Source organism: Trichechus manatus, unplaced genomic scaffold (assembly GCF_000243295.1).
Source record: "Trichechus manatus latirostris isolate Lorelei unplaced genomic scaffold, TriManLat1.0 scaffold00340, whole genome shotgun sequence".
Lineage (NCBI taxonomy): Eukaryota > Metazoa > Chordata > Mammalia > Sirenia > Trichechidae > Trichechus > Trichechus manatus.
The window spans coordinates 332249-356752 of NW_004444276.1; the positions used below are offsets into that span (position 1 = coordinate 332249).

Below are 24504 nucleotides of genomic sequence, written 5' to 3' on the forward strand. Positions count from 1 at the left end.
AGGAAGTCGGGCCATTGATCCCCGCGGGGCGGGCCCAGCGCCGCCCCGCCACCGCCCCGCCGCCCCCTGGGCGCCCCTCAGACGGGTGCGGCCGTCACCGACCTCTCCTGCCCACCCCCGGGTGACAGCAAGGACTTAACAAGATAGCGCGCCAAAGGCGCCTTCTTGTGTGCTAGCCTAACACCTTGCCCCATTAAATGGGCCTTCTCTCAAGTTTGCAGGCAAGTAACATGAAACAGGAGCTCTCTTGGTGTAGTTGTTAAGGGCTTGGCTCCTGAAGCAGTTCGAATCCACTAGCCCTCCTTGGAAACCCTATGGGGCACTTCTACTCTGTCCTATAGGGTCGCTGTGGGTCGGAATCAATTCGATGGCAAGGGGTTTGCTTTGGGTGTTTTTAATCCTTCACAAAAGTCTTACATGGTCGTATAACTTTATGTGGTGGTACTGTGGAAAGACTTAAGAGATGAACCATAAACAATTTTGAGGCTTACCCTTACTGTTCACTCACCCCATACACACATTCGACTTAGGACACCGTTCCATTCTGACACAAGTTGAATACCTTTTTTTGAATAAATGAAGCCCACTGCCATGGAGGTTACTCACAGCATCCCTACAGGGCAGAGTAGAACTTCCCCGTAGGGTTTCCAAGAAGAGGTTGGTGGATTTGAACTGCCAACCTTTCAGTTAGCAGCCAGAGCTCTTAACCACTGTGCCACCAGGGCTCCCTACTACATACATACATACAAAAAATACACAAATCATAAAAATTTACTCCAACAACGAAAAAGAGTTGGATGACATTGCCATTTTGTCAGTTGCAGTAATAAGTCCACTTGTGGAAGGTTCTGGATCATCTGGATTATCTCTGGAAATGGGGATGGCATTTCTAGTCAGAAAGTTAGTGAGAGTTGTCTGTACGGTCATAACATTGAACATTTGCAAGTGGCCATCTGAGAATAACATTAGCAAATTACGTACTGCAACACTGTATGGATTACATATTACTAACAATAAGATATGGAGCCCTGGTCACAGTACAGTCCATTGTAACTTGAGTACATCATAACTCAAGCACTACCTGTATACATATGTATATATGCAGAGACAAAGATACAGAGAGACAGAGACACCCTGGATGATGCAAAACAGTTAAAGCACTCAAAAGGTTGGAAGTCCAAGTCTACCTAGAGACACCCTGGAAGAAAGGCCTGGTGATCTACTTCTGAAAGATCAGCCATTGAAAACCCTGTCTTCTGGTTATCTGGCTGGATGTGGTAAAAAAAAAAAACAATGATAATTCTATTAATAATCTAAGATGGGCATCTAGGAGCCTGCAGCATATATTATCAAAAGAGCTAATTAAATCATTGTCTGTCGTCACCTGGAATCAATTATCCATTGCAGATGACTCCCTATAGGCTTCTCGGTCTAGGTAGCCACTCCACATGAACCTCTACTACAGCATTCATACCAATAACTCCACCGAATCTAAAATTATGTTCTTGTCTTTTGAGTCAAGCACTTTCAATTTCATTTACATAAATAGTGCCTAGATGTTTGCTGGGACATAATTTAAATTCCTACTATTATATTAATATGCAAGCTTCCTCCTACTGCATCTTGCTTTGTAATTGTTCCCTGAGGCTTGTAGAGATTAACTCTAATGACACAACTGTAAAGACTCTTTTTCCATATAAGGTCACAGTCACAGGTTCTGGGGGTTAGGATATGACATATCTTTTGGGGCCACCATTCAACCCACTACAGATGAGAAGCCACTGAAGGGCTCTGAGCAGAGGAGGGGCGTGACCTTAGTTTCACGGAACTTTGGGTTGCTTTGTTGAGAAGAGATTGAAGGTGGCCAAAGCACAGTCAGTCAACAGCAACTCCATCCTTGCAGCTGCACCAGCCAAAATAGTCTTGGAGTCTTTCTTGATGCCTCCCTTTCTTGCATACCCCTTATCTTAGTTTCTTAGTGCTGCTATAAAGAGATATCACAAGTGAGTGGCTTTAACAAACAGAAATTTATTTTCTCACAGTTTAGAAGGCCAGAAGTCCAAATTCAGGGAGCGTGGGGATAATTTTGTACAAACTCCAACCAAAAGATGCTTCCCTGTGACCCTGCAGCACTACCTCCAACCTCCCCACCCTCATCTCCAGACTCCCGACAAATCCTGAAGGGACAGGTGAGGTCACTCTCTGATGCTTGGACCTGAGCCCCATCCAATAGAGGAGGAATTGAGGATGCAGAAAAGAGAAGGGAGGAATATTGGAGTGATGTTTTGAGTAGGTAAAAAGAATTGGGATCTGGGGGAAAATGGAGGGGCTGGTCTGAGTTCAGGGCATGTGTCTTAGTTTCCTAGGGCTGCCGTAACAAAATACCACCAAATAGGTGGCTTTAAAGAACAGAAATATATTCCCTCACAGTTCTGGAGGCTACAAGCCCAAATCAGGGTATTGGCCTGGTTGATTCCTTCTGAGGCTTTGAGAGAGAAATTATTTGCAGTGCAATGGGTTTCTCTTTACATATGGCCCTTCTGGCCATGAATTTATAATTCTACCAAAAATAATTGGTTGGGCCACAGCATGCCCTGCAATTAATCTATTTTACGCACCTTGCAGGTACTAATCAGTTTACTATGCAAACAGGGTATATAAAGCCACCCAATAAGGATTAAATGACTTTGCAGGGCTTGGTCAGTTTGTAGACCGGCTAGGAGTGCCATGCCTTGAAATTGAATATAAGGGCCAATCCCAGAGAAGTGAGGGGGAGCTCACTACCATCAAGAAGAGTCTGGAGCAGAGTGCATCCTTTGGACCTAGGGTCCATGCACTGAGAACCTCCTAGACGCAGAAGAGAGAGAGCTGTAACACTAAAGATGGTGTGAAGCGGTGAAAAACAGTGGCAAGCACAGCACAGCTCAGCAGCAGAGAAACAGCGACAGCAGTACAACTGCCAAGAACCACAGGACCAGCAGATGGCTATAGTGGGCTTGCTGGCCCACAGAGCAAGAGAGAGCTGACCACCTTCAGAAAGGAGGCTTGCCAGGGAAGTAGGGGTGGCTCTAGGCACTTGTAAGTGGAGCTAAAGAGTTGTAACTTGCCTTAGCAGGGCAGAGGCTAAGAGAAGGCCTGACGGCTGGCATGGCCAAGAAGGAAGTGAGAGCTGTCCTGGTTGGAAGCAAGCTGTCCTGACTGACGAAGTTTATCCTATCTCCCAAGTTATAGCCTATTCCTTCCCTAAAAAAAACACATAATCGTGAGTATGATCTGTGAGTTCTGTGTGGCCTCGCAGTCTACTTTTGAAAAAATTGGCCAGGTGAAAACCTTATGAATACCAGCAGAACATTGTCTGATATAGTGCCAAAAGATGAGCCTGTCAGGTTGCAAGGCACTCAAAAGACAACTGGGAAAGAGCTGCCTCCTCAAAGCAGAGTCAATCTTAATGACGTGGATGGAGTCAAGCTTTCGAGACCTTCATTTGCTGATATGGCATGACTCAAAATGAGAAGAAACAGCTGCAAACATCCATTAACAATCGGAACGTGGAGTGTACAAAGTATGAATCCAGGAAAATTGGAAATCATCAAAAATGAAATAGAATGCATATATGTCGATATCCTAGGCATTAGGGAGCCAAAATGGACTGCTACTGTCCATTCTGAATCGGACAATCACATGGTCTACTATGCCAGGAATGACAAAAAGGAATGGCATTGCATTCATCATCAAAAAGAACATTTCAAGATCAATCTTGAAGTACAACGCTGTCAGTGATGGGATAATATCTGCATGCCTGCAGAGCAGACCAGTTAATATGACTATTATTCAAATTTACACACCAGCCACTAAGGCCAAAGATGAAGAAATTGAAGATTTTTACCAACATCTGCAGTCTGAAATTCATCAAACATGCAATCAGGATGCAGTGATAATTACTGGAGATTGGAATGCAAAAGTTGGAAACAAAGAGGAAGGATAGGTAGTTGGAAAATATGACTTTGTAATAGAGATGATGCTGGAGATTGCACGACTGAATTTTGCCCAAGACCAATGACTTCTCCATTGCAAATACCTTTTTTCACCAACATAAGTGGTGACTAGGCATGTGGACCTCACCAGATGGAAAAGACAGGAATCAAATCGACTACATCTGTGGAAAGAGACCACAGAAAATCTCAATATCATCAGTCAGAACAAGGCCAGGGCCGACCGCAGAACAGACCATCAATTGCTTCTATGCAAGTTCAAGTTGAAGTTGAAGAAAATTAGAACAAGTCCACGAGAGTCTAAATACTACCTTGAGTATATCCCACCTGAATTTAGATACCATCTCAAGAACAGATTTGATGCATTAAACACTAATGACCGAATACCAGACGAGTTGTGGAATGATATCAAGGACCTCATACATGAAGAAAGCAAGAGGTCATTAAAAAGACAAGAAAGAAAGAAAAGACCAAAATGGATGTCAGAAGAGACTCTGAAACTTGCTCTTGAACATAAAGTAGCTAAAGCAAATGGAAGAAATGATGAAGTAAAAGAGCTGAAAAGAAGATCCCAAAGGTCGGCTTGAGAAGACAAGGTGAAGTATTATAATGACATGTGCAAAGACCTGGAGTTAGAAAACCAAACAGGGAAGAACACGCTCAGCATTTCTCAAGTTGAAAGAACTGAAGAAAAAATTCAAGCCTCGAGTTGCAATGTTGAAGGATTCTACCAAGAAAATATTGAACGACACAGGAAGCATCAAAACAAGATGGAAGGAATACACAGAGTCACTGTAACAAAAAAAACTGGTCGACGTTCAACCTTTTCAGGAGGTACCATATGATCAAGAACCAGTGGTACTGAAGGAAGAAGTTCAAGCTGCACTGATGGCACTGGTGAAAAACAAGGCTCCAGGAATTTACAGAATACCAATTGAGATATTTCAACAAACAGATGCAGCACTAGCTGTGTTCACTTGTCTGTGGCAAGAAATTTGGAAGACAGCTACCTGGCCAATTGACTGGAAGAGATCTGTATTTGTGCCCATTCCAAAGAAACAAAGTCCAACAGAATACGGAAATTACCAAACATATCATTAATATCATACACAAGTAAAATTTTGCTGAAGCATTCAAAAGCGATTGCAGCAGTGCATCGATCAACAGGAAACTGCCAGAAATTCAAGCCGGATTCAGAAGAGGACGTGGAACAAGAGATATCACTGCTGATGTCAGATGGATCTTGGCTGAAAGCACAGAATAACCACAAAGATGTTTACCTGTGTTTTATTGACTATGCAAGGCATATGACTGTATGAATCATAACAAATTATGGATAACATTGCAAAGAATGGAAATTCCAGAACACTTAATTGTGCTCATGAGGAACCTGTTCATAGACCCATAGACCAAGAGGCAGTCGTTTGAACAGAATAAGGGTATACTACATGGTTTAAAGTCAGGAAAGGTGTATGTCAGAGTTGTATCCTTTCATTATACTTATTCAATCTGTATGTTAAGTAAATAATCCAAGAAGCTGGACTATATGAAGAAGAACAGGGCATCAGGATTGGAGGAAGACTCATTAACAACCTGCATTATGCAGATGACACAACCTTGCTTGCAGAAAGCAAAGAGGACTTAAAGCACTTACTAATGAAGATCAAAGACTACAGCCTTCAGTATGGATTACACCTCAACATAAAGAAAACAAAAATCCTCACAACTGGACCAATAAACAACATCATGATAAACGGACAAAAGATTGAAACTATCAAGGATCTTGTTTTACTTGGATCCACAATCAACACCCATGGAAGCAGCGATCAGGAAATCTAACAATGTGTTGCATTGGGTAAATCTGCTGCAAAAGACTTCTTAAAAGTGTTAAAGAGCAAAGACGTCACTTTGAGAACTAAGGTACGCCTGACCCAAGCCATGGTATTTTCAACTGCCTCATGCATGCAAAAACTGGACAGTGAATAAGTAAGACCTAAAAAGAATTGATGACTTTGGATTATGGTGTTGGCAAAGAATACCGAATATACCATTGACTGCCAGAAGAACGAACAAATCTGTTTTGGAAGAAGTATAGCCAGAATGCTCCTTAAAAGCAAGGATGGCAAAATTTCATCTCATGTGCTTTGGACATGTTATTAGGAAGGACCAGTCCCTGGAGGACACTGGCATGGCCCCCCAAAACATGTGTCAACTTAGCTAGGCCATGATTTGCAGTATTGCGTGGTTGTCCTCCTTTTTGTAATCTGATATAATTCTCCTATGTGTTGGAAATCCTAATCTCTGCCTATGGTTAATGAAGCAAGATTAGGTTATGTTAAACAAGATTAGGGTGGGATGCAACACTCTTACTCAGGTCACATCCCTGATCCAACGTAAGGAGGGTTTCCCTGGGGTGTGGCCTGCATCACCTTTTATCTTGCAAGAGATAAAAGGAGAAAGAAGCAAGTAGAGAGGAGGGACCTCATACCACCAAGAAAGAAGCACCAGGAATGGAGCACATCCTTTGGACCCAAGGTCTCTGCGTTGATAAGCTCCTAGACCAGGGGAAGATTGATGACAAGGACCTTCCCCTAGAACTGACAGAGAGAGAAAGCCTTCCCTGGGAGCTGGTGCCCTGAATTCAGACTTCTAGCCTCCTAGACTGTGAGAGAATAAATTACTGTTTGTTAAAACCATCCACTTGTGGTATTTCTGTTATAGTGGCGCTAGATACCTAAGACACTTGGTAAAGCAGAAGATCAGCGAAAAAGACGAAGACCGTCAATGTGATGGACTGACACAGTGGCTGCAACAATGGGCTCAAACATAATAACGATTGTGAGGATGGCACAGGACCAGGCAGTGTTTCGTTCTGTTGTATGTAGGGTCACTATGAGTCGGAACTGACTCGACGGCACCTAACAACATTGTCTGTGAGTTCTGTCTGGCCATTGCAAAGAGTTATCAAACCCCAGCAGAGAAGCAGAGAGTGCCATGGGGTGGGGGTGGGGGTGGGGGAACAGCTGGTGTCAGAAATGGTGAAAAAGTTAGAGGTATGTCTCACCTCACAGAAACCAGCTTTGGGCTGATTCTGATTCTCCTCTCTCAGGAATCTAGACAGGTTCTGATGCTAGAACACACGTTCTATGCCTGTCTCCTAGTTTCTGGGGGCTGCCGGCAATGCTTGGCATCCCTTTGCTGCTTGTAGAAGCATCTGCCGCCATCATCATGTGCCCTGACCCCCACCACCACCTTCCCTGTGCATGTGTGTGACTATCCTTCTCTTTTATAAGGCACCACTCAGAAGGGATTAGGATTAAAACTCACTCTACTCTAGCATGACTTTGTTAATTTAACTGTTATCTGCAAAGAAAAATCTTATTTTCCCAAACAAGGTCACATTCACTGGTATAGAAGTTAGTACTTCAACATATCTTTTTGGGGAACACAATTCAATCCACAACAGCATGGGTGTTTCATTCAAGGACAAAGTGGGGGATGGCAAAGTATTTGTGTACTATTGATGGTTGTTGTTGTTGTTAGGTACCACCGAGTTGGTTCCTTTGTCCTTGTTATTAGGTGCCATTGAGTCGGTTCTGACTCATAGTGACCCTACGCACAACAGAACAAAACACTGCCCGGTCCTGTGCCATCCTCACAATCACTGTTATGCTTGAGTCCATTGTTGCAGCCACTGTGTCAGTCCATCTCGTCTAGAGTCTTCCTCTTTTTCTCTGACCCTCTACTTTACCAAGAATGATGTCCTTTCCAAGTGACTGGTCCCTCCTGATCACATGTCCAAAGTATGTGAGACATGGTCGCGCCTTCTTCACTTCTTAAGGAGCGTTCAGGCTGTGCTTCTTCCAAGACAGATTTGTTCATTCTTCTGGCAGTCCATGGTATATTCAACATTCTTCACCAACACCACAATTCAAAGGCATCAATTCTTCTTCTGTCTTCCTTATTCATTGTCCAGCTTTCACATGCATATGAGGTGATTAAAAACACCATGGCTTGATTGTGAGCGGCCATCTAAGATACTCCACTGGTCTCACCTTGCCTTGAGCAAGAGAGAATGAAGAAAACCAAAGACACAAGGGAAAGGTTAGTCCAAAGGACTAACGGACCACAACTACCACAGCCTCCACAAGACCAAGTCCAGTACAGCTAGATGGTGCCCGGCTAACACCACCAACTCCTCTGACAGGGATCACAATAAAGGGTCCCAGAAAGAGGTGGAGAAAAATGTCGAACAAAATTTTAACTCACAAAAAAAGACAAGACTTACTGGCCTGACAGAGACTGGAGAAACCCCGAGAATATGGCCCCCGGACACCCTTTTAGCTCAGTCATGAAGTCACTCCCGAGGTTCTCTCTTCAGCCATAGATTAGATAGGCCCATAAAACAGAACGAGACTAAAGCGGCTCAGCAGTCCAGGGACAAGGACTAGAAGGCAGGAGGGGACAGGAAAGCTCAGGATACGGAACCCAAGGTTGAAAAAGGACACTGTTGACATGTCGTGCGGTTGTTAACCATTGTCATAGGGCAATATGTGTACTAATTGTTTACTGAGAAACTAGTTTGTTCTGTAAACTTTCATCTAAAGTATAATCTAAAAAAAAAAAAAAGCACCATGGGTTGGGTCAGGCGCACCTTAGTCTTCAAGGTGACATCTTTGCTTTTCAACACTTTAAAGAGGTCTTTTGCAGCAGATTTGCCCAATGCAAGACACGGTTTGATTTCTTAACTGCTGCTTCCATGGGCATTGATTGTGGATCCAAGTAAAATGGAATCCTTGACAACTTCAATCTTTTCTCCATTTATCATGATGTTGCTTATCGGTCCAGTTGTGAGGATTTTTGTTGTTTTGTGAAAACTGTTGCTAGTAGGTAGGCTGTTGGATACAATAGTTAAGAGTGTGTGGAGGCTCTCTTCTGATTGCTTTTATTCTTGATAAGCAGTGAGACCATCATCAGCTGACAGTTAGGGGTGTTGGAAGAGCCAGTAAGAAATGAGCTCATGGGAGAGTGCATTGCCTGGGCAGGGCAGCAGGACTGCCAGGTGGCCCTGAGGGCTCAGCTGAGATTTATGAAACAGCATGGGAGTGTTTTTATTTTCTGCTAGTCAGCTGCTTGGATGCAGGCAGAATATGAGGAGAACTGAATGTAGGCAGGTTGTGGTTTTGAGCATGATGGAAGAAAAGGGAGACAAGGGTTTAGGCCAGGCAACTGGAGCCAGAAGAGCCAGGGGAAATCAGGTGAGCAGGGCAGCACAAACCCCTAGGCTTCTTTCAGACTCACCCTGCTGCAGCTGGAAAATGAGTTTACGGGTCCCACTACCACCCTCCTTCAGCACTGATTAGCTTCTCACTAAGTAGGGAGTTTATGAATGAAATCCCCATAATATTGCCCTGGTGAATGACTACTTGGAGGGAGGCCTCTCATGTTCATGCTGTGTCCCAGTTTACCAGGATTAAGATAAAGAATGCACAAAACATAGCACAAGTGCAATTATGTAATCACTGTGGTACTAGATCAGTAACAGAAACAAAATAGGCAGTCAAGAAACAAATTGTAGCATATGAGAAGTGAAATACATTCGGGGACTATTAATGTGGGTCCGAAATCAGGGATGTTAGAAATAGCCGTTTATTTCCTACAGCAACTGAATTTCTAACTCTGAGGCTCCTTTCTACTGAGCTCTCTCAAAATCTTCTTTTGGGCTTTCTTGGTTTTGTCTCTTCTCTGCCAGGAAATGTGCTCTGTAACCTTTGGCTCCCTTTCTCTCAAGTCTGGCCAGACCACAGAACCATGCATTTCTAGAACTATGCTCTACCATTGTACGGACATGATTTGCTGCTTTCATGGGAAAATATTTTGGGGGAAGGGCATCGTCCCCCCAAACACACACACACTCATCTTCTCTCCTCACCTTCTGCAAACTCAGGAAGCTCTCTTGAGGGCTTAGTCTTTTTAAACACACACCAGAAAGCCTTACAGCTGCTACAGCTTGCCTTTGGTATGTCACACGTCCCCCCCCCACCCCGAGGCATCTAAGCAGAGAAAAGGATACTCCCTTGAGTCTGGAGGAGGAGCAGAGAGGACAAAATATAGTGCTAAAAATCCATCAACGAATATCTCAACTTTATTCAGCCAAACATGTATTAATGCATTATCACAAAATAATGCGGAGGTACAAAAAACTACTAAAGGTGCTCTGGTGACACAGTGGTTAAAGTGCTTGGCTGCTAACCAAAAGGTCAGGAGTCTGAAGCCACCATCCGCTCTGAGGGAGAAAGCAGCAGCAGTCTGCTTCAGTAAAGATTTACAGCCTTGGAAAAACCCTAGGGGGCAGTTCTGCTCTGTCCTGTAGGGTCACTATGAGTTGGAATCAACTCAAAGGCAGTGGGTTTTTAAAAATCTACTCATGGATAGGATGATAACTGGGAAATTTGGATCATTATTATTATTACCTCAACATACACCCAAATAAACTCCAGATAGAATAAACCCTAACTGAGAAAAGTGAAATGCTTTCAATCTTTGGACGGCAGAGGAGGAATCGAAGAAAAACAATAGCTTTCCTTTTCTATCAGCAGCAGCTCATTGGAAAACAATGACAAACGATCCTATTTGCAATAGCAATAAAGTATGAAATAACTAGGGCCCAATCAATTGAGACATGACCAGGATGTTTGGCAAGGGTTCTTAAAACCTCTAAGAATCTTCGGAAAGTTTTGGACCATCTGTCACATAAAATGGCCCCACAAATGTTGCATACAAACTCAGGAGTTCCACAAGCCCCCTCCCGAAGTCCACAGACGCTAGGTTAAGACCCCCAGGTTGACAGCGAGAAGAGTGAGCACAGCACTAAAGACAGGTAGAGCTCAAACCACGGAGGGGCCTCTACATCCTCTGTGGTCCAATACCGCAGCCACTAGCGACCTGAGGCTACTGAGCACTTGTTGTGTGCCATCGAGTCGATTCTGATTCATAGCGACCCTGTAGGACAGAGTAGAACTGCCCTGTAGGGTTTCCTATGCTGAAATCTTTACAAGAGCAGATCACCAGGTCCTTCTTCCCGCGGTGCACCACCAGGGATCCTTAGTTCTAACTGAGACGCGCTAAAAGTGTAAAACACACACCGGGACGGAAGAGTTAGTACGGAAAAAAAAAAAAAAAGAATGTAAAATCTCTCTCCATAATGTGTTTGCATTGCCTACATGGTGAAATAAAATATTTTGGATAAGTGGGTTTCATAAAACACATCATTAAAATTATTTTCACCTGTTCCTCTTTTCCATGTGGCTGCTGGAACAATTAAAAGTACACATGTGGTTCGCATTCTATTCCTATTGGACAGCGACGCTCTACATGGATGGTAGTAGCAAGCAGCAAAGGAAATTTCCATCTCTGTGCTTCCATTTCATTTTTCAATCGAGGCTGATCCCGACACCTACCTTAAAGTGTCAGCATGAGGAAACAAAGAGCTAATATTTACAGAGCGCTCTGGCACTCAGAACTCTCACCAGCCGTTGGGCACCCAGATTAAAGCCAGCAAACCGTGGCTGAAGCGCCCACTCGGCTCCGGGGAAGCCCCGGCTGGCTTCTACGCAGGCGCTCCTGGCCTGGGCCGCGGAAGGCGGGGCGAGGCCCGAGGAGCCTGCGCGCACGCAACTCTCGGGCCGAACCAGCCAATAGCATTGCCCTTCCTTCCCTCGCGCACCTCGGGCCCCGCCCCCCCGGCCCTGTCCCGCCCCGCGGCGCGGCGCTGCACGCACGGGGCGGAGCACAAGTGGGCGGGTCCTAGCGGCGCGGCCTGAAGGGACCGAGGCGGCGGGAGTCGGGTGGTCGATCCTTCGTCTGTGGCTTGGGCGGCGTGCACGTTGTGAGGGGAACATGGCGGACGTCGAAGGTAAGGACTGCAAGCCGGCTGGCCGTGCGCGACCGAGCGGAGCCAGCTCTGCGGGCTCGAGGAACTGGGGGAGCGGCGTCGGGGCCCGCGCTCGCCGCCCGCCCGCTCCCACCGCCGGGCCTCTTGCGGGACTTGTCTCCTGGCCGGGTGCTGCACGGGCGAGGGCGCGAGACCTAGAGGGCCCTGCGGTGACGTGGCTCCGCAGGGCCCGAGTCGCAACCGAAAGGTGTCGCGGCGCTGGCGGCCCCGAGGTGGCGGGAGTCCTGGGAGTACCTGTGTGACGCCGCCGCCAGTGCCGCGCGATGGAGGAGAAGGGGTGGTGGGGACGAGTGGGGGAGAAAGAAGCCGAGGGCCGCAGGCTCGGACATAACTAACTCTGCGTCCTAAGAAAGTCTTAGAGACCACAAACCTCTGGCCGGGCAGCTCTGCGCGGTTTTTAAGCCCCACCGCGGCCACGTGGTGAACCGGAAAGGAAGCCACCACGTGCGACAGCCGCCACTCAGTTACCGACCCGTGCGGAGAAGTGTTTGGCTTTACAGACTTTGTTTTTTCCAGGAACTTTGCACTAAAAGTCTATATCCTACGTGCCCTGATTCCTGTTTTTATTTTATTCTAAACTTTGTCTCGTCTTCGGGAAAATCTTCAAACCTCTGTTTTTTAGTTGTTTTGCTGAAGAAGCATAAGAAGAAAAAGGACCGGAAGTCATTAGCAGAAGATGATGTAGCCGTAAGTGGGAATGTTTTATTTTATTAAGTTACTTAGCAAGCTGAAGGAAATAACTTTCTAAAGGTTTCTAAGAAATGGACTGGAATTGTGCGTCATTGTGTAGAAACAACAAAGCTCCTGAAAACTATTCTATCCGAAGTTTCTCATACTGGACCATTGTTTACAAAACGGTCTTGCTCCTACCACCTGCTCTATTGAAAGCCTGTCTCTTCCTTATCCTGCCCACAGATCCTCCAGGCCCCCTTCTCTTTAAGTATTTGGACCCATCCTAGTGGCATTACACTTCCACTTCTGAACCCCTGGTTCATTTCTTGTCTTTCTTTCATACAGAAGCATCAGTTTCTGTAGTAGGTATGGACTTGATAAAAATCAGGTGGGAAGTCTAATACGGTGTGTTTCTCTCTTGTCAAAGGAAATACAGCACGCTGAAGAATTTCTTATAAAACCTGAATCCAAAGTGGCTCGGTTGGACACATCTCAGTGGCCCTTGTTGTTAAAGGTATGTGGTTAAGATCATGCATCAGGCTTTTAGGTTTATTTCTAAATGTTAAACAATTTATTTTGTCCACTAGTCCATAGGTATTGGCTGCACATGGAAAATCATAAAAGTATGCCGTAAAGCAGACACCTGACTGTTCCATGAGTTTATACATACCTGACCTCATCTGTACCCTCTGTCTTCCCCGTTAGATTTCACTTTTTAAAAGCAGGAATACTTAATGCAAGCATCCTTGACTTCTGGGATGTGCCAGAGGATAGTCTAAAGCAGTGTTCCTCCAGGTATTTGAGATGAAGGACCAGGTTATTTTTTTAAATTTCCAGTGCACCCAGTACTGTTGTAATATACAATTAAAATGCCACGGCAGTGTTAAATTGTTGTCACAGTTTCTAAATGCTTAGCTGTCGGTTTCTGTACTCTTGCCTTCCAGACCTGCCCTAGTTCATGGACCAGGCTTGGAGTAGTACTGCTCTAGTGCTTAACATAATAGGCTTTGAAGCCAGCCAGTTTGGGTCAGGCTGTTCGTGACCTTGGGCCAGTCATTCCACCCCTCAGACTGTTTGCTCAGAGTATTGCAGGAGGTAACCCATAAAATGTGTTTAGCCACAGTGCTGGGCATGTAACATATCCTCTAGAAATTATTGTCTATTATTTTTGGTCTTAGCCCTGGTGGTGCAGTGGTTAAAGCACTTGGATGCAGGAGAAAGATGTGGCAGCATGTTTCTGTAAAGATTGCAGCCTTAGAAAACCTACTCTGTCCTGTAGGGTCACTGTGAGTCAGAGTCGACTTGATGGCAACGAGTTTAGTTTATTGGGATCTTAAATAGGGTAGTTCAGTAAAGAATTGAATTACGTTGTAGTTTTGTTTTACAATTAAATGGGCACTTGGTATTAGGTTAAAAGAAAAGGTTGCTGAGACACCCCTTGACGAAGAGTTTTAATAAACCAATTTACTTGACATATAAGATTTGCTAATATAATTCAACACAGCTGAGTTTCTGTTTGGCCAGATACCTCTGCCATTTAGACAACATTTGCTTTTCTAATGTGGGTCTTGGGAATGCACTGGTGAGCAGGGTAGACGAAGTCTCTGCTCTCCTGGAACTAAGATCTAGGGGTGGGAGGTAGATAATTTAAAAAGAAGTAACAAGTGCCATGACAGAGCTGAACTGGGTGGCAGGACAGCTGGGCTTGAATTGGGGGATCTATTTCAGATGCAGGGGTGGCCAGGGATGGGTCCTCAGAAGTGAAGAGATTTGAGCACACTTTTGGAGAGTAGATAGGAGCATCTGAAGGGGAAACGAGCTGGTCATGTTTGAGAAACATTGCTGTCAGCAGTCCTGAATTTGACTGTCTTTTACCCTGAGAAGGTGAAAGGTTTTGCATGTTTTCTTCATAATCTTGCACAGCAGCACCAGTCTGTTCTTTGGTACCCCCAGGAGTTTCCACTTCCTAGAGCAGTGTTTTACATCTATGAGTGATCAAATTTGTCTTGTTCTTATTAATATGAGTAATTCTCAGTATTTAAGGAGACTTAACAGTCTGTCCCAGCAGACAATGAAAATACAGGAGCAAAACCCAAATGGATGTACTTTAAGGGTTACCCTATCATGGTTGCTTGGTGGTGGTTTAAGAACAAGGACTGTGAAGATGTAAGTTTATGTTGTGTTGTATCATTGCTTTCTAGAATTTTGATAAGCTAAATGTAAGGACAACACACTATACTCCTCTTCCTTCTGGTTCAAATCCTCTGAAGAGGGAGATTGCCGACTACATCAGGTAGGTGTCTGGAGTAGGCACTGGGCAAAATGAATAGCACCTGTGCCCATGGTGATTTTCTTTTTCCTTTTCAGACTTGTTTCATTAGAATACAAGAGCAGAGGGTATATGATTTTTTTTTTCCCTTATAGGACAGGTTTCATTAACCTTGACAAGCCCTCTAACCCCTCTTCCCATGAGGTGGTAGCCTGGATCCGGCGAATACTTCGTGTTGAGAAGACAGGACACAGCGGTACTCTGGATCCCAAGGTGACTGGCTGTCTAATCGTGTGCATAGAACGAGCCACCCGCTTGGTGAAATCACAACAGAGCGCAGGTATGTGGAGGGGGGACTTTGAGATCGGAAGGGTTTCTCTGTTTTGCTTCCCGTCTGTCTATGCTTTGGGTTTTGGAAACAGTTTCTTAGGGGAAACATTCCTAAAAGAGGATATTCTTCTGGTTTCTCTGTGTCTTCCGTCTGTCCTCTGCCAGATGCTTGTGCATCTGCCCTTTTCTTGGCACGTTAGCTACCAAATACACTCTCGGCTCATCACTCCAGGCTTGAAAACGGAAAACTTAGTGGTCACACCTAACTACTCTTCTGTCATTTTTCAGGCAAAGAGTATGTGGGAATTGTCCGGCTGCATGATGCCATTGAAGGGGCGACCCAGCTTTCTAGGGTAAGTCTCCATTGGCAGGGAGGGCCCCCTTTGGTGACTTGGATCTTCTGAGCGCAGACGTGTCTTGAGACAGGTCTGCATTCCTTGTTGGCCTATCTCTTCCACGGAGCTCTCCCACCCTTTTCAAACATCTTCTGGCAATGTCCCCTCTGAGGAAGGGTTCTGATCAGCACTGGGCTACCCAGTGTATTTGAAGAGGCAGAAAAAAGAAAAAACTACATGTTCAATTGAGTCCTTAAACTCACAAAATACACCGTTTGATCTTATTTGCGAGTTTGTGCCGTGAGTCTTTGTTTTGATTTGTGTGTGTTCGTAGGCCCTAGAAACTCTGACAGGCGCCCTGTTCCAGCGACCCCCACTTATTGCTGCAGTAAAGAGACAACTCCGAGTCCGGACCATCTACGAGAGCAAAATGATAGAGTACGATCCTGAGAGAAGATTAGGTGGGTCGTTAGGCTTTTGAGAAACTGAGTTGGCATGGACCACAAGTGGGTAGGAATGCCTTTGGGAACATTCCGTGTATGAAATAGAGGCTGTTAGTGTGTTGTGTGGTCATGGCCTGTTTTTATTGTCTCTAGTCTCAGACCTAACTTCATAGGTCTCTCAACCAGTGATGTGTTACCTTTGGAAAATAAGTGCTACTTTTCTTTTGTGTGTGTGTCTTAGGAATCTTTTGGGTGAGCTGTGAGGCTGGCACCTACATTCGGACACTGTGTGTGCACCTTGGTTTGTTACTGGGAGTTGGAGGTCAGATGCAGGAACTTCGGAGGGTTCGTTCTGGAGTTATGAGTGAAAAGGTACACTGTTCTGGGATTGGACGTTTTAGAGCTGGTTCTTACTGTCTTCCAGCCCTTGGTAGAACTCTGCCTGCTTAACATCCTGGAAAAGGCAGTTTCCAAAGTGTTGAGTTCAGTTCAGGGCAGCTTCCCTGATCTGTTAATTAAACTTTGGGACATTGAAATGGGCTAGGGGAAATGGGTGGATAGAAAACATTCTCCTATTCATTTATCTCCCAGCCTACAGAAATGCCTGCCTAGATTTAATATAAAATCTGTTGCTGTGAAGTCGATGCCGACTCATAGCAACCCTACAGTATAGGGCAGAGTAGAACTGCCCCATAGGGTTTCCAGGGAGCAGCTGGTGGGTTTGAACTGCTGACCTTTTGGTTAGCAGCCTGAGCTCTTAACCACTGCGCCATCAGGATTCTGTAGGGCAACAGGTGAAGATCTCCAGAAGAGATGATTAAGAGGTTGAAGACTATACTTGGACTAGCACTCCACACAAGTTCTGTTCATTCTGTTGACGTTTAGGGTTTGATTGACTATTTGAGATTGGATGCTGCTGAATTCTTTTCATACATGGCTGCTTTTCAGGACCATATGGTGACAATGCATGATGTGCTGGATGCTCAGTGGCTGTATGATAATCACAAGGATGAGAGTTACCTGCGGCGAGTTATCTACCCTCTGGAAAAGTTGCTGACGTCTCACAAGCGGCTGGTTATGAAAGATAGTGCTGTGAGTTCGGGGTTGCTAGTCCACGTTTGGATAAAATGGGACTCCAAAGAGACATCCTTATTCTGAAAACTTCATTCCATTTAAAGAACAAACTTTGACGTTGTGAACTTACGCTTATTATTTTCCTTTGGGTTTTGTTTTTTCTGGTTTCATAAGTTGGGCAATATATCTGTTTAATTTTTTGTTCACAATGGACATATTTATGACTTAAAAATTATTAAATCAGACCCAAATGTGCTAAGTTAAAGTAACAGTTGAACATGAGGCCAAATTCCATTTCAAAATAAAGCAGATTAATTGCACATTGACATTTAAGAGTTCTCCCAAAGTAAGTAACTTGGGTCAAGTAAAAGATAATTGGCACATACACTTGCCCTTGTGTAGCCTGGTAGTTTTGTGTGTGCCTGCGAAACCTTGGTTTATTTAAATTATCATTTGAAAAATAATTGTTTCAATGTGGAGAGGGAGGTTTGGACTAGAGAGTTTGAACTATAATAACAAAGGTACTTATCCAGTAGGAATTGCAATGAAAAATTTTGTTCTGCTTAAATAGGTGGTAGTGTAAGGCTGTAAAACCTAAATGTTACCGAGGTTATCTAGCCTTTTTTCTTAGTATATTTACTAAAACACCTTAAAATCGAGGTAGTCATGTGAATAATGAAAGTCAGTCCTATTTCCTGATTGTTATTTCAGTTTTGATATCCTTTTTTGGTCCAGGGTGATTTAGGGGTTTCTTATTTTCCAAATGGTCACAATGTTTTAAAATAATCTATTTCTAATTGCGTCGTATTATAATCAGAGAAGGTGGCGTTTTATAAGATTTTTGTTTGTGGCCAAGTTCATACTAATTTTTGTTCACATTAAAACCTGTTGCCACTGAGTTGAATCTGGATTTATGTTAACTGTTATGTAGCCATAAAAAATTACCTACTTGTGAGCTATACATTTAAATTGAGGTTGATGATTGTTCCTATTCCAATTTTAAATTGTATGCTTATTTGATGCATTTTTGTAATTTATAGTCCAATAGTAAAAGACCAAAAATTAAAAAAAAGAGACATACTGGAAGATTTCACTCTAATGTTTGAAGAAACTTAACCAGTGAGCAACATAAATCTGATACTCTCCTTATGCTGGGGCCAAACTGTGTTGGCTTCTGGGAAAATTCAGTCTAAAACTAGACTGCATTTCTTATTGAAGAATGTCCCCAAGGAAATCATTGTTCTTTAGCAGTAAAGTATCCTGGACATAGGAGAAGGAGCTATTATTTTAAGGTCTTCTTTAACAATTTTGAGGTAATGTATGTAAAGTCCACCACATGTCCGTCAGTTTGTTGTACTGTGGTGGCTTTTGTGTTGCTGTGATGCTGGAAGCTATGCTAGCGGTATTCCAAATACCAGCAGGGTCACCCATGGTGGACAGGTTTCAGTGGAGCTTCCAGACTAAGACAGACTAGAAAGAAGGACCTGGCAGTCTACTTCTGAAAAAATTGGCCAGTGAAAACCTTATGAATAGCAATGGCTCAAACATAGCAACGATTGTGAGGATGGTGCAGGACTGGGCAGTGTTTCGTTCTGTTGTACGTAGGATCATTGAGTCAGGACCAACTGGATAGTGTCTGACAACAACATAGGTAAAGTGCTTAGGTGGTTGCTATTGTTCTGAGCTATAGATGCTGTTATCCGTATTTCACAGATGCAGGAGAAGGAAGCGCTCAAAGCCCTGCTTGTGGCCTCTCCCCATTCCCCCCGCCCTTTTCTTCTCTTCGTATGTTCTTATGGAGGGCAGGCAGCACACTTAAGTGGCATCAGAATCCCCTGGAGGGCTTGTTAAGACCCAGAAGCCTGGGTCACTTGCAGATTCTCTGATGCTGCTGGTCTGGGGGGACCTGCTTTGAGACCAGTGGTCTCTGGCTACTACATGGTGGGCCCTAGTAGGCCCTCAGAAGGCGGGTAAGTTTGAATCAGTTGATGACAGAACTGAGATTGCCGGCGGCTCTCCTGCAGGTGAATGCAATCTGCTATGGAGCAAAGATCCTGCTTCCAGGTGTTCTTCGGTACGAGGACGGCATTGAAGTCAATCAGGAGATCGTCGTCATCACCACCAAGGGGGAAGCGATCTGTATGGGTAAGAGGGAGGGGAAGCGATCTGTATGGGTAAGAGGGAGGATGCGCTTGGTCAGCTCGAGTCAACGCTCTGTTCCACGCCATCGTAGTCAGTTTTCTGCAGTCTGTGGTCACAGAGAAGGGAAATGTCAATCAGGTACAGGCCAGAGGGGAAGTGGGCTTTCAGCTTGCACACTAGTTGGTGTCCCCAGTGAAGACTGAACCAAGACAGGAAAGATGAAGACTTATTAACTGTTTGTTGATGGTAATTGGAATAAAAGCTTTTAGTTTACTCTTTGCTAAATTTTTAAAATTTAGTTTTTTGCCAGCTACTGTTGGATTAGCCCTTAAAACTTCAAATCCTTTGAAGGGGATGTGTATGTCCCTGTACTCATCATGTGTCACAGTCTTGGCATATGTTTCCTTAGGGGGCTTTGTTGTGGGGTTCCTTTACCCTCTGCTTCTACCTGCTCACTGAGCTGAGACAGTGGACCTTAATGATAAGCTTTATTTCTGGAGCACATTAGACCCATTAAAAGAGTATCTGATTGATTCATTAAGGCCTCTCCCAAGGACCTAAGATTTTTATTTAGTGTGGTTATTACTGGTATCTTGTTTACCTTGATAAATTTAACATCTGCCCATAACTGAGGATTAAAAAATCATGTGGTGGAATGTCCACTAAATGGGAATTGGGATCTAAAGCTACCTGATTCCCTGTAAGCCTGGACATGTAATCTTTTTCTTCCCTACCATCAGAGTTCACTTGGCTGGGCTTTAAATTTTGCTGAATATGTAACATTATCTTAGTTTTCTAGCACTGCTATAAAAAATACCACAAGTGGATGGCAGTAGACTGCAGAGGTTCAAATGGGTTATAAAGTCGCATAAAACAGTGGAGTGGGGGCTCATCAGTTATCAGTCTTTTCCGTTTCAAATCATTCTTTTGTCTTTTTCCAATGCCTGTAGCTATTGCGTTAATGACCACAGCAGTGATCTCTACCTGTGACCATGGGATAGTAGCTAAGATCAAGAGAGTGATCATGGAGAGAGATACATATCCTCGGAAGTGGGGTTTAGGTCCAAAGGTAAGTGGGATTGGGTAGCAGACCCTGTTGTGCTATTTTGTTCTGCGTTGTTGAACAGCCCTTGGTGTGTCCACCCCCACCGCCACCTCCGTTTATTGTGCTGGACTCTGGGGAGTGAATGGCGAGTGGAAGACCTTAAGGTTTTCAGTTTAACGGGAGAGGTAGACGGCATTACTGTCCAACGGGATGGTGAACTCTGGCCATAGTGAAGGGCCCTCTAGGAGTGCAGAGAGGTGCCCGGTGGCATGGATGCCCACAGCAAGGGGGTGATGAGGAGGTGAGTTTAGGGCAGAGGAACAGCTGTGCAAATGCCTTGTGGCTGCAGAGCAGCATGGCTGGGAATACACAGAACGACACCACAGAGGCTCTCCCTAGTGCGGTAAGCTTTAGTTGCTCCTGTTGGAGAGAGCTCTCCAGAGGGCAGGTGGCATGGCTTCAGTGTTGCAAACCTGACTTTCCATCAGGCAAGTCAGAAGAGGATGATGATCAAGCAGGGCCTTCTGGACAAGCACGGCAAGCCTACGGACAGCACGCCCGCTGCCTGGGTGCAGGAATATGTGGACTACAGGTGAGGAGAGGAGATGGTGAAGCCGTGGGGGCTAGAGATTTGCTTGGGAGAAATCTCACTGCATGCAGCACTATAGTAACCGCAGCTGGGCAGGAAGCCACCGCAGCTGCTCAGTTCTCCTTGCTCCCATGAAACTGCTGGGCTGGGCGAGATCTGGTGAGCTGTCGGGGCACAGAGGCCTGTCCCTGACTGCTTGGGTCAGGGAGGGGCTGGGCCTGCAGAGCAGACAGCTGTCCGTTTCTAGTCTGGCTCCTGGGACTCTAGAGGGAGTCGGTCTGCAACATGAAGTGTCTAGCGTCAGTATTTCCTGCTGGCTTTAGACTGGCCAAATACCACCAGTTAACTGAGGGTACAGCCGTTCTGGAAATGTGACATTTTGTCACTTCTCTTTCAGTGATTCTGTGAATAAAGAGGTGGTTGCTGAAGCTGTGGAAACCCAAAAGGTGAGTGGCCTGCTGTGATGTTTGCAGTGTACTTCAGGAGGTAATTCTGTGAAGTACTCATGCCTGGCTCATCTCGGGGCCTGTCTGCAGCCCAGCGGTGTGTCTTGTCCATGCCAACTACTACTGTATCACACCCAGGGGCCAGCTCCCAGCCGGCATCATTTTCCTCCCTACCATGTCTGTTTGGAGGAGGGTGGGCTCTAGAGGCAGACTGGCTGGGGCTCCCATCTCAGCTGAGGCAAGGGGGGTGAGGTCAACAACACTGGAACAGTGAGGTGGCCCAGCTGCTCTTCGGTTTTCCACCATGGGTCAGGTAGTAGCACAGGTTAAGTTTTAATGTCCTGCAGTGCACTTAAAAGAGGAAGCCATGACATGTTGTGGTTCACATTGGGGTTCATGTAAAACTCAGGGAACAAAATCTCCAAAGGACAGTCCAGTCAGAGTAAAACAGGTGGTGAAGACGCAGCTTCTCACGATCAGAGAGGGTTGTGCTGAGTGACACGCTATTCGGTCAGTTCTGGGTTGGTGTTCCAGGCCTTTAGTTTCTCCTGGCATGTCAAATGGGAAGCCCTGCTTTGCCCGCCTAGCTTCTGGGACGGTTTATGGGCCTTAGAGCTGGAGTACTCTTGGAGGTAATGTAGTTCAGCTCCTCCTCCTCTACCCGGAGTGAGGCTTTCAGTGGCTGAACCCAGCGCTGCTGGCGTGGGGCTCCTGTGCCACACGACCACCGTGGTCTTTTGGGATAAAACCGTCTGTCAAATCCTTTGTAAACAAAAGTCCTGTCAGGAAACTGCCTTGTTGGATGCAGTTGGGATCTCATGGTCACTCCCCCCTTTATTGCCCAAGACCTAATTTTTGATCAATTGTCTTCACCTTAGCGGAAACGAGAGAGTGACAGCGAAAGTGACAAAGAGACCTCTCCAGTTGTTCCACAGTTGGTCAAGAAGGAAAAGAAAAAGAATAAAAAGGACAAAAAGGCCAAAGCTGCTCTAGAGAGTGGAGGCGAGCTGGGAGATGCGGTGTGTATATCACTTTCCACCTTCAGGGTCCTTTGGGCTCGCTTAGTCCTTGGACAGGGAATCAATTGTCCAGATGGTGATGGCTTTCTGACTCTTAGGAGGAGCTGATGTGTACCACCCTCACCCCCAGGGGATGGATGAATATAGGCACCTAACGTGGGGTTCCTGTGCCACACGACTGCTGTGGTCTTTTGGGATAAGACCATCTTTCAAGTCCTCTGTAAACGAAAGTCCTGTCAGGGTTAGTGATCAGGAAACTGCCTATTGGAGGCAGTTGGGATCTCATGGTGACTCCCTCACTTTGACTTGTAGAGCGTTTCTCCTCCTTTATCATCCAAGATCTAATTTTTGATCAATTGTTTTCACCTTAGCGGAAACGAGAGAGTGACAGCGAAAGTGACAAAGAGACCTCTCAAGCTGTTCCACAGTTGGTCAAGAAGGAAAAGAAGAATAAAAAAAAGGACAAAAAGGACAAAAAGGCCAAAGCTGCTCTAGAGAGTGGAGGCGAGCCGGGAGATGCGGTGTGTATATCACCTTCCACCTTCAGGGTGCTCTGGGCTCGCTTAGTCCTTGGACAGGGAAACAATTGTCCAGATGGTGATGGCTTTCTGACTCTTAGGAGGAGCTGGTGTGTACCACCCTCACCCCTGGACAATTTATCCTAACTGTATGTGGTGGGTGATGGGTAGCTCAGTAATCTGAATGGTCCTTTTTGTAAAAGTAGATTACCGAGGGTGTCCCTGAGTTGAAGGACCAGTTAGAACTTTGTGTTATGTGCAGAATTAATAAGGAATATCATTACAGATTCTGCAAAATAGAATGTACGTAGCAAAAAGGCTGGCTTCTTGCCTCTTAGAGCTTGACCAGATTGCAACTTGGTTTGTTAGTGGATGATGTGAGCTTTCTTTCTCTTTCTCCCTAGGACAGTGACACTACCAAAAAGAAGAAGAAGAAGAAAGCAAAAGTGAGTTCTGAGTAGTGATGACTGCTTTGAGCATTTTGTCCGGCTGGGAGAAGAATTAAAGGGAAAACATGAATCCTTGTGGTGGTGTACATCAGGTTGCCGTGAGTCAGCACCGACGCAAAGCACCTAACAACAACAATTGTACATAAACTTTATATCTCCATATTCACCACACTAGTATGTGGTCAGATGACTTGAGAAATGTCGTAAAAGACCTCCTGAGTATGACACACAGCATCAGAGTGCTATAAATGGTTACTTTTCCTCTCCCTTGGATATTTCTACCTTCACTGACCAAGAGAGTCAAATAGACTGGCAGAGACAGCTGCTACCTGAGACTATGGTGATGTTATCTGGTGTGTTCAGCCCATCTTGTCCTGTTTTAAGGACCTGTGTGATGAATGAGGCAGATTGGGCCCTACAGGTTTCATTGGTGGTTAAGAGATGAGAAGCCTCACCTTCAGACGCGAGACCACCCAGCACCTATCTGCAACTGTTTTCTAATTGCCTTTTTAACATCTGTCTTCTCCTGATGTGCTTTGTTTCCCCGTTTAAAAAATTTGTAATAAGTCTGTTCAGTGACAGAAAAATATAACTGAACCAAGTTGTCTACTGGTGTAAACCTTTTCCCTGATGTCATGAGGACAGTGATCTGTTCTGGCCTCAGAAAGCTGCCCCTGCTCCACCACTTCTTCCTGGTGTAGGCCCGGTGAGGACTTCGGGTGCTCCATTCTGACAGCTATGTCAAGTCTTCCCTACTTGTCCTCTTGGGCTTCTCCACAGCGTGCAGATACAGCGTTGTTCACCTAAAGCAACTTGGCTGCTTGTATGTTGTGACCGAGGTAAAACCGTTCTAATGCTCTCTTGATTTAACCCTCGTGTACTTTTAAATTAATTGCGTTTTTGGTGAAGGATTGTAAGCTGTACAAATTGCTTGCTGACATTGGTTACGTTCTTCATAATGTGTGAACATTCTCATTATAGGTTGTTAGGTGCCATCGAGTCAGTTCCGACTCATAGCGACCCTGTGTACAGCAGAACGAAATGCTGCCCGGTCCTGCGCCATCCTCACAATCGTTAGGCTTGAGCCCGTTGTTGCAGTCATTGCTGTGTTCGAGCCCACTGTTGTAGCCACCATGTCAATCCATCTCATTGAGGGTCTTCCTCTTTTTCACTGACCCTCTACTTTACCAAGCATGATGTCCTGCTCCAGGGACTGGACCCTCCTGA

At 45.1% G+C, this 24504-nt stretch overlaps 2 protein-coding genes and 2 non-coding genes across 4 annotated transcripts in view; 3 read left to right on the top strand and 1 right to left on the bottom strand.

The window, feature by feature from the left end:
• The window catches only part of GAB3 (GRB2 associated binding protein 3), an 87441-nt gene extending 75548 nt beyond the window's left edge, over positions 1–11893 (bottom strand). The window contains exon 1 of the mRNA XM_023725637.1: positions 11522–11893. Within this exon, the coding sequence (XP_023581405.1) occupies positions 11522–11893 (372 nt within the window). The remainder of the gene's footprint in view (positions 1–11521) is intronic.
• On the top strand, positions 11788–24299 carry DKC1 (dyskerin pseudouridine synthase 1). Its single transcript, XM_023725638.1, has 16 exons — positions 11788–11907; positions 12569–12633; positions 13046–13132; positions 14820–14911; positions 15043–15227; positions 15506–15570; positions 15887–16013; positions 16237–16367; positions 16944–17087; positions 19094–19214; positions 20162–20280; positions 20745–20848; positions 21243–21291; positions 22170–22310; positions 22682–22831; positions 23233–24299. Exons 1-16 carry the CDS (start codon positions 11892–11894, stop codon positions 23287–23289), a joined length of 1653 nt encoding a protein of 550 aa, XP_023581406.1. The 5' UTR covers positions 11788–11891; the 3' UTR covers positions 23290–24299.
• LOC111819272 (small nucleolar RNA SNORA36 family) lies at positions 16464–16595 on the top strand. Its single transcript, XR_002823003.1, has one exon. It is a non-coding gene; the product is annotated as a small nucleolar RNA SNORA36 family (small nucleolar RNA).
• On the top strand, positions 21069–21183 carry LOC111819273 (small nucleolar RNA SNORA56). The gene has a single exon (XR_002823004.1). It is a non-coding gene; the product is annotated as a small nucleolar RNA SNORA56 (small nucleolar RNA).
• Positions 24300–24504: the final 205 nt, after the last annotated feature.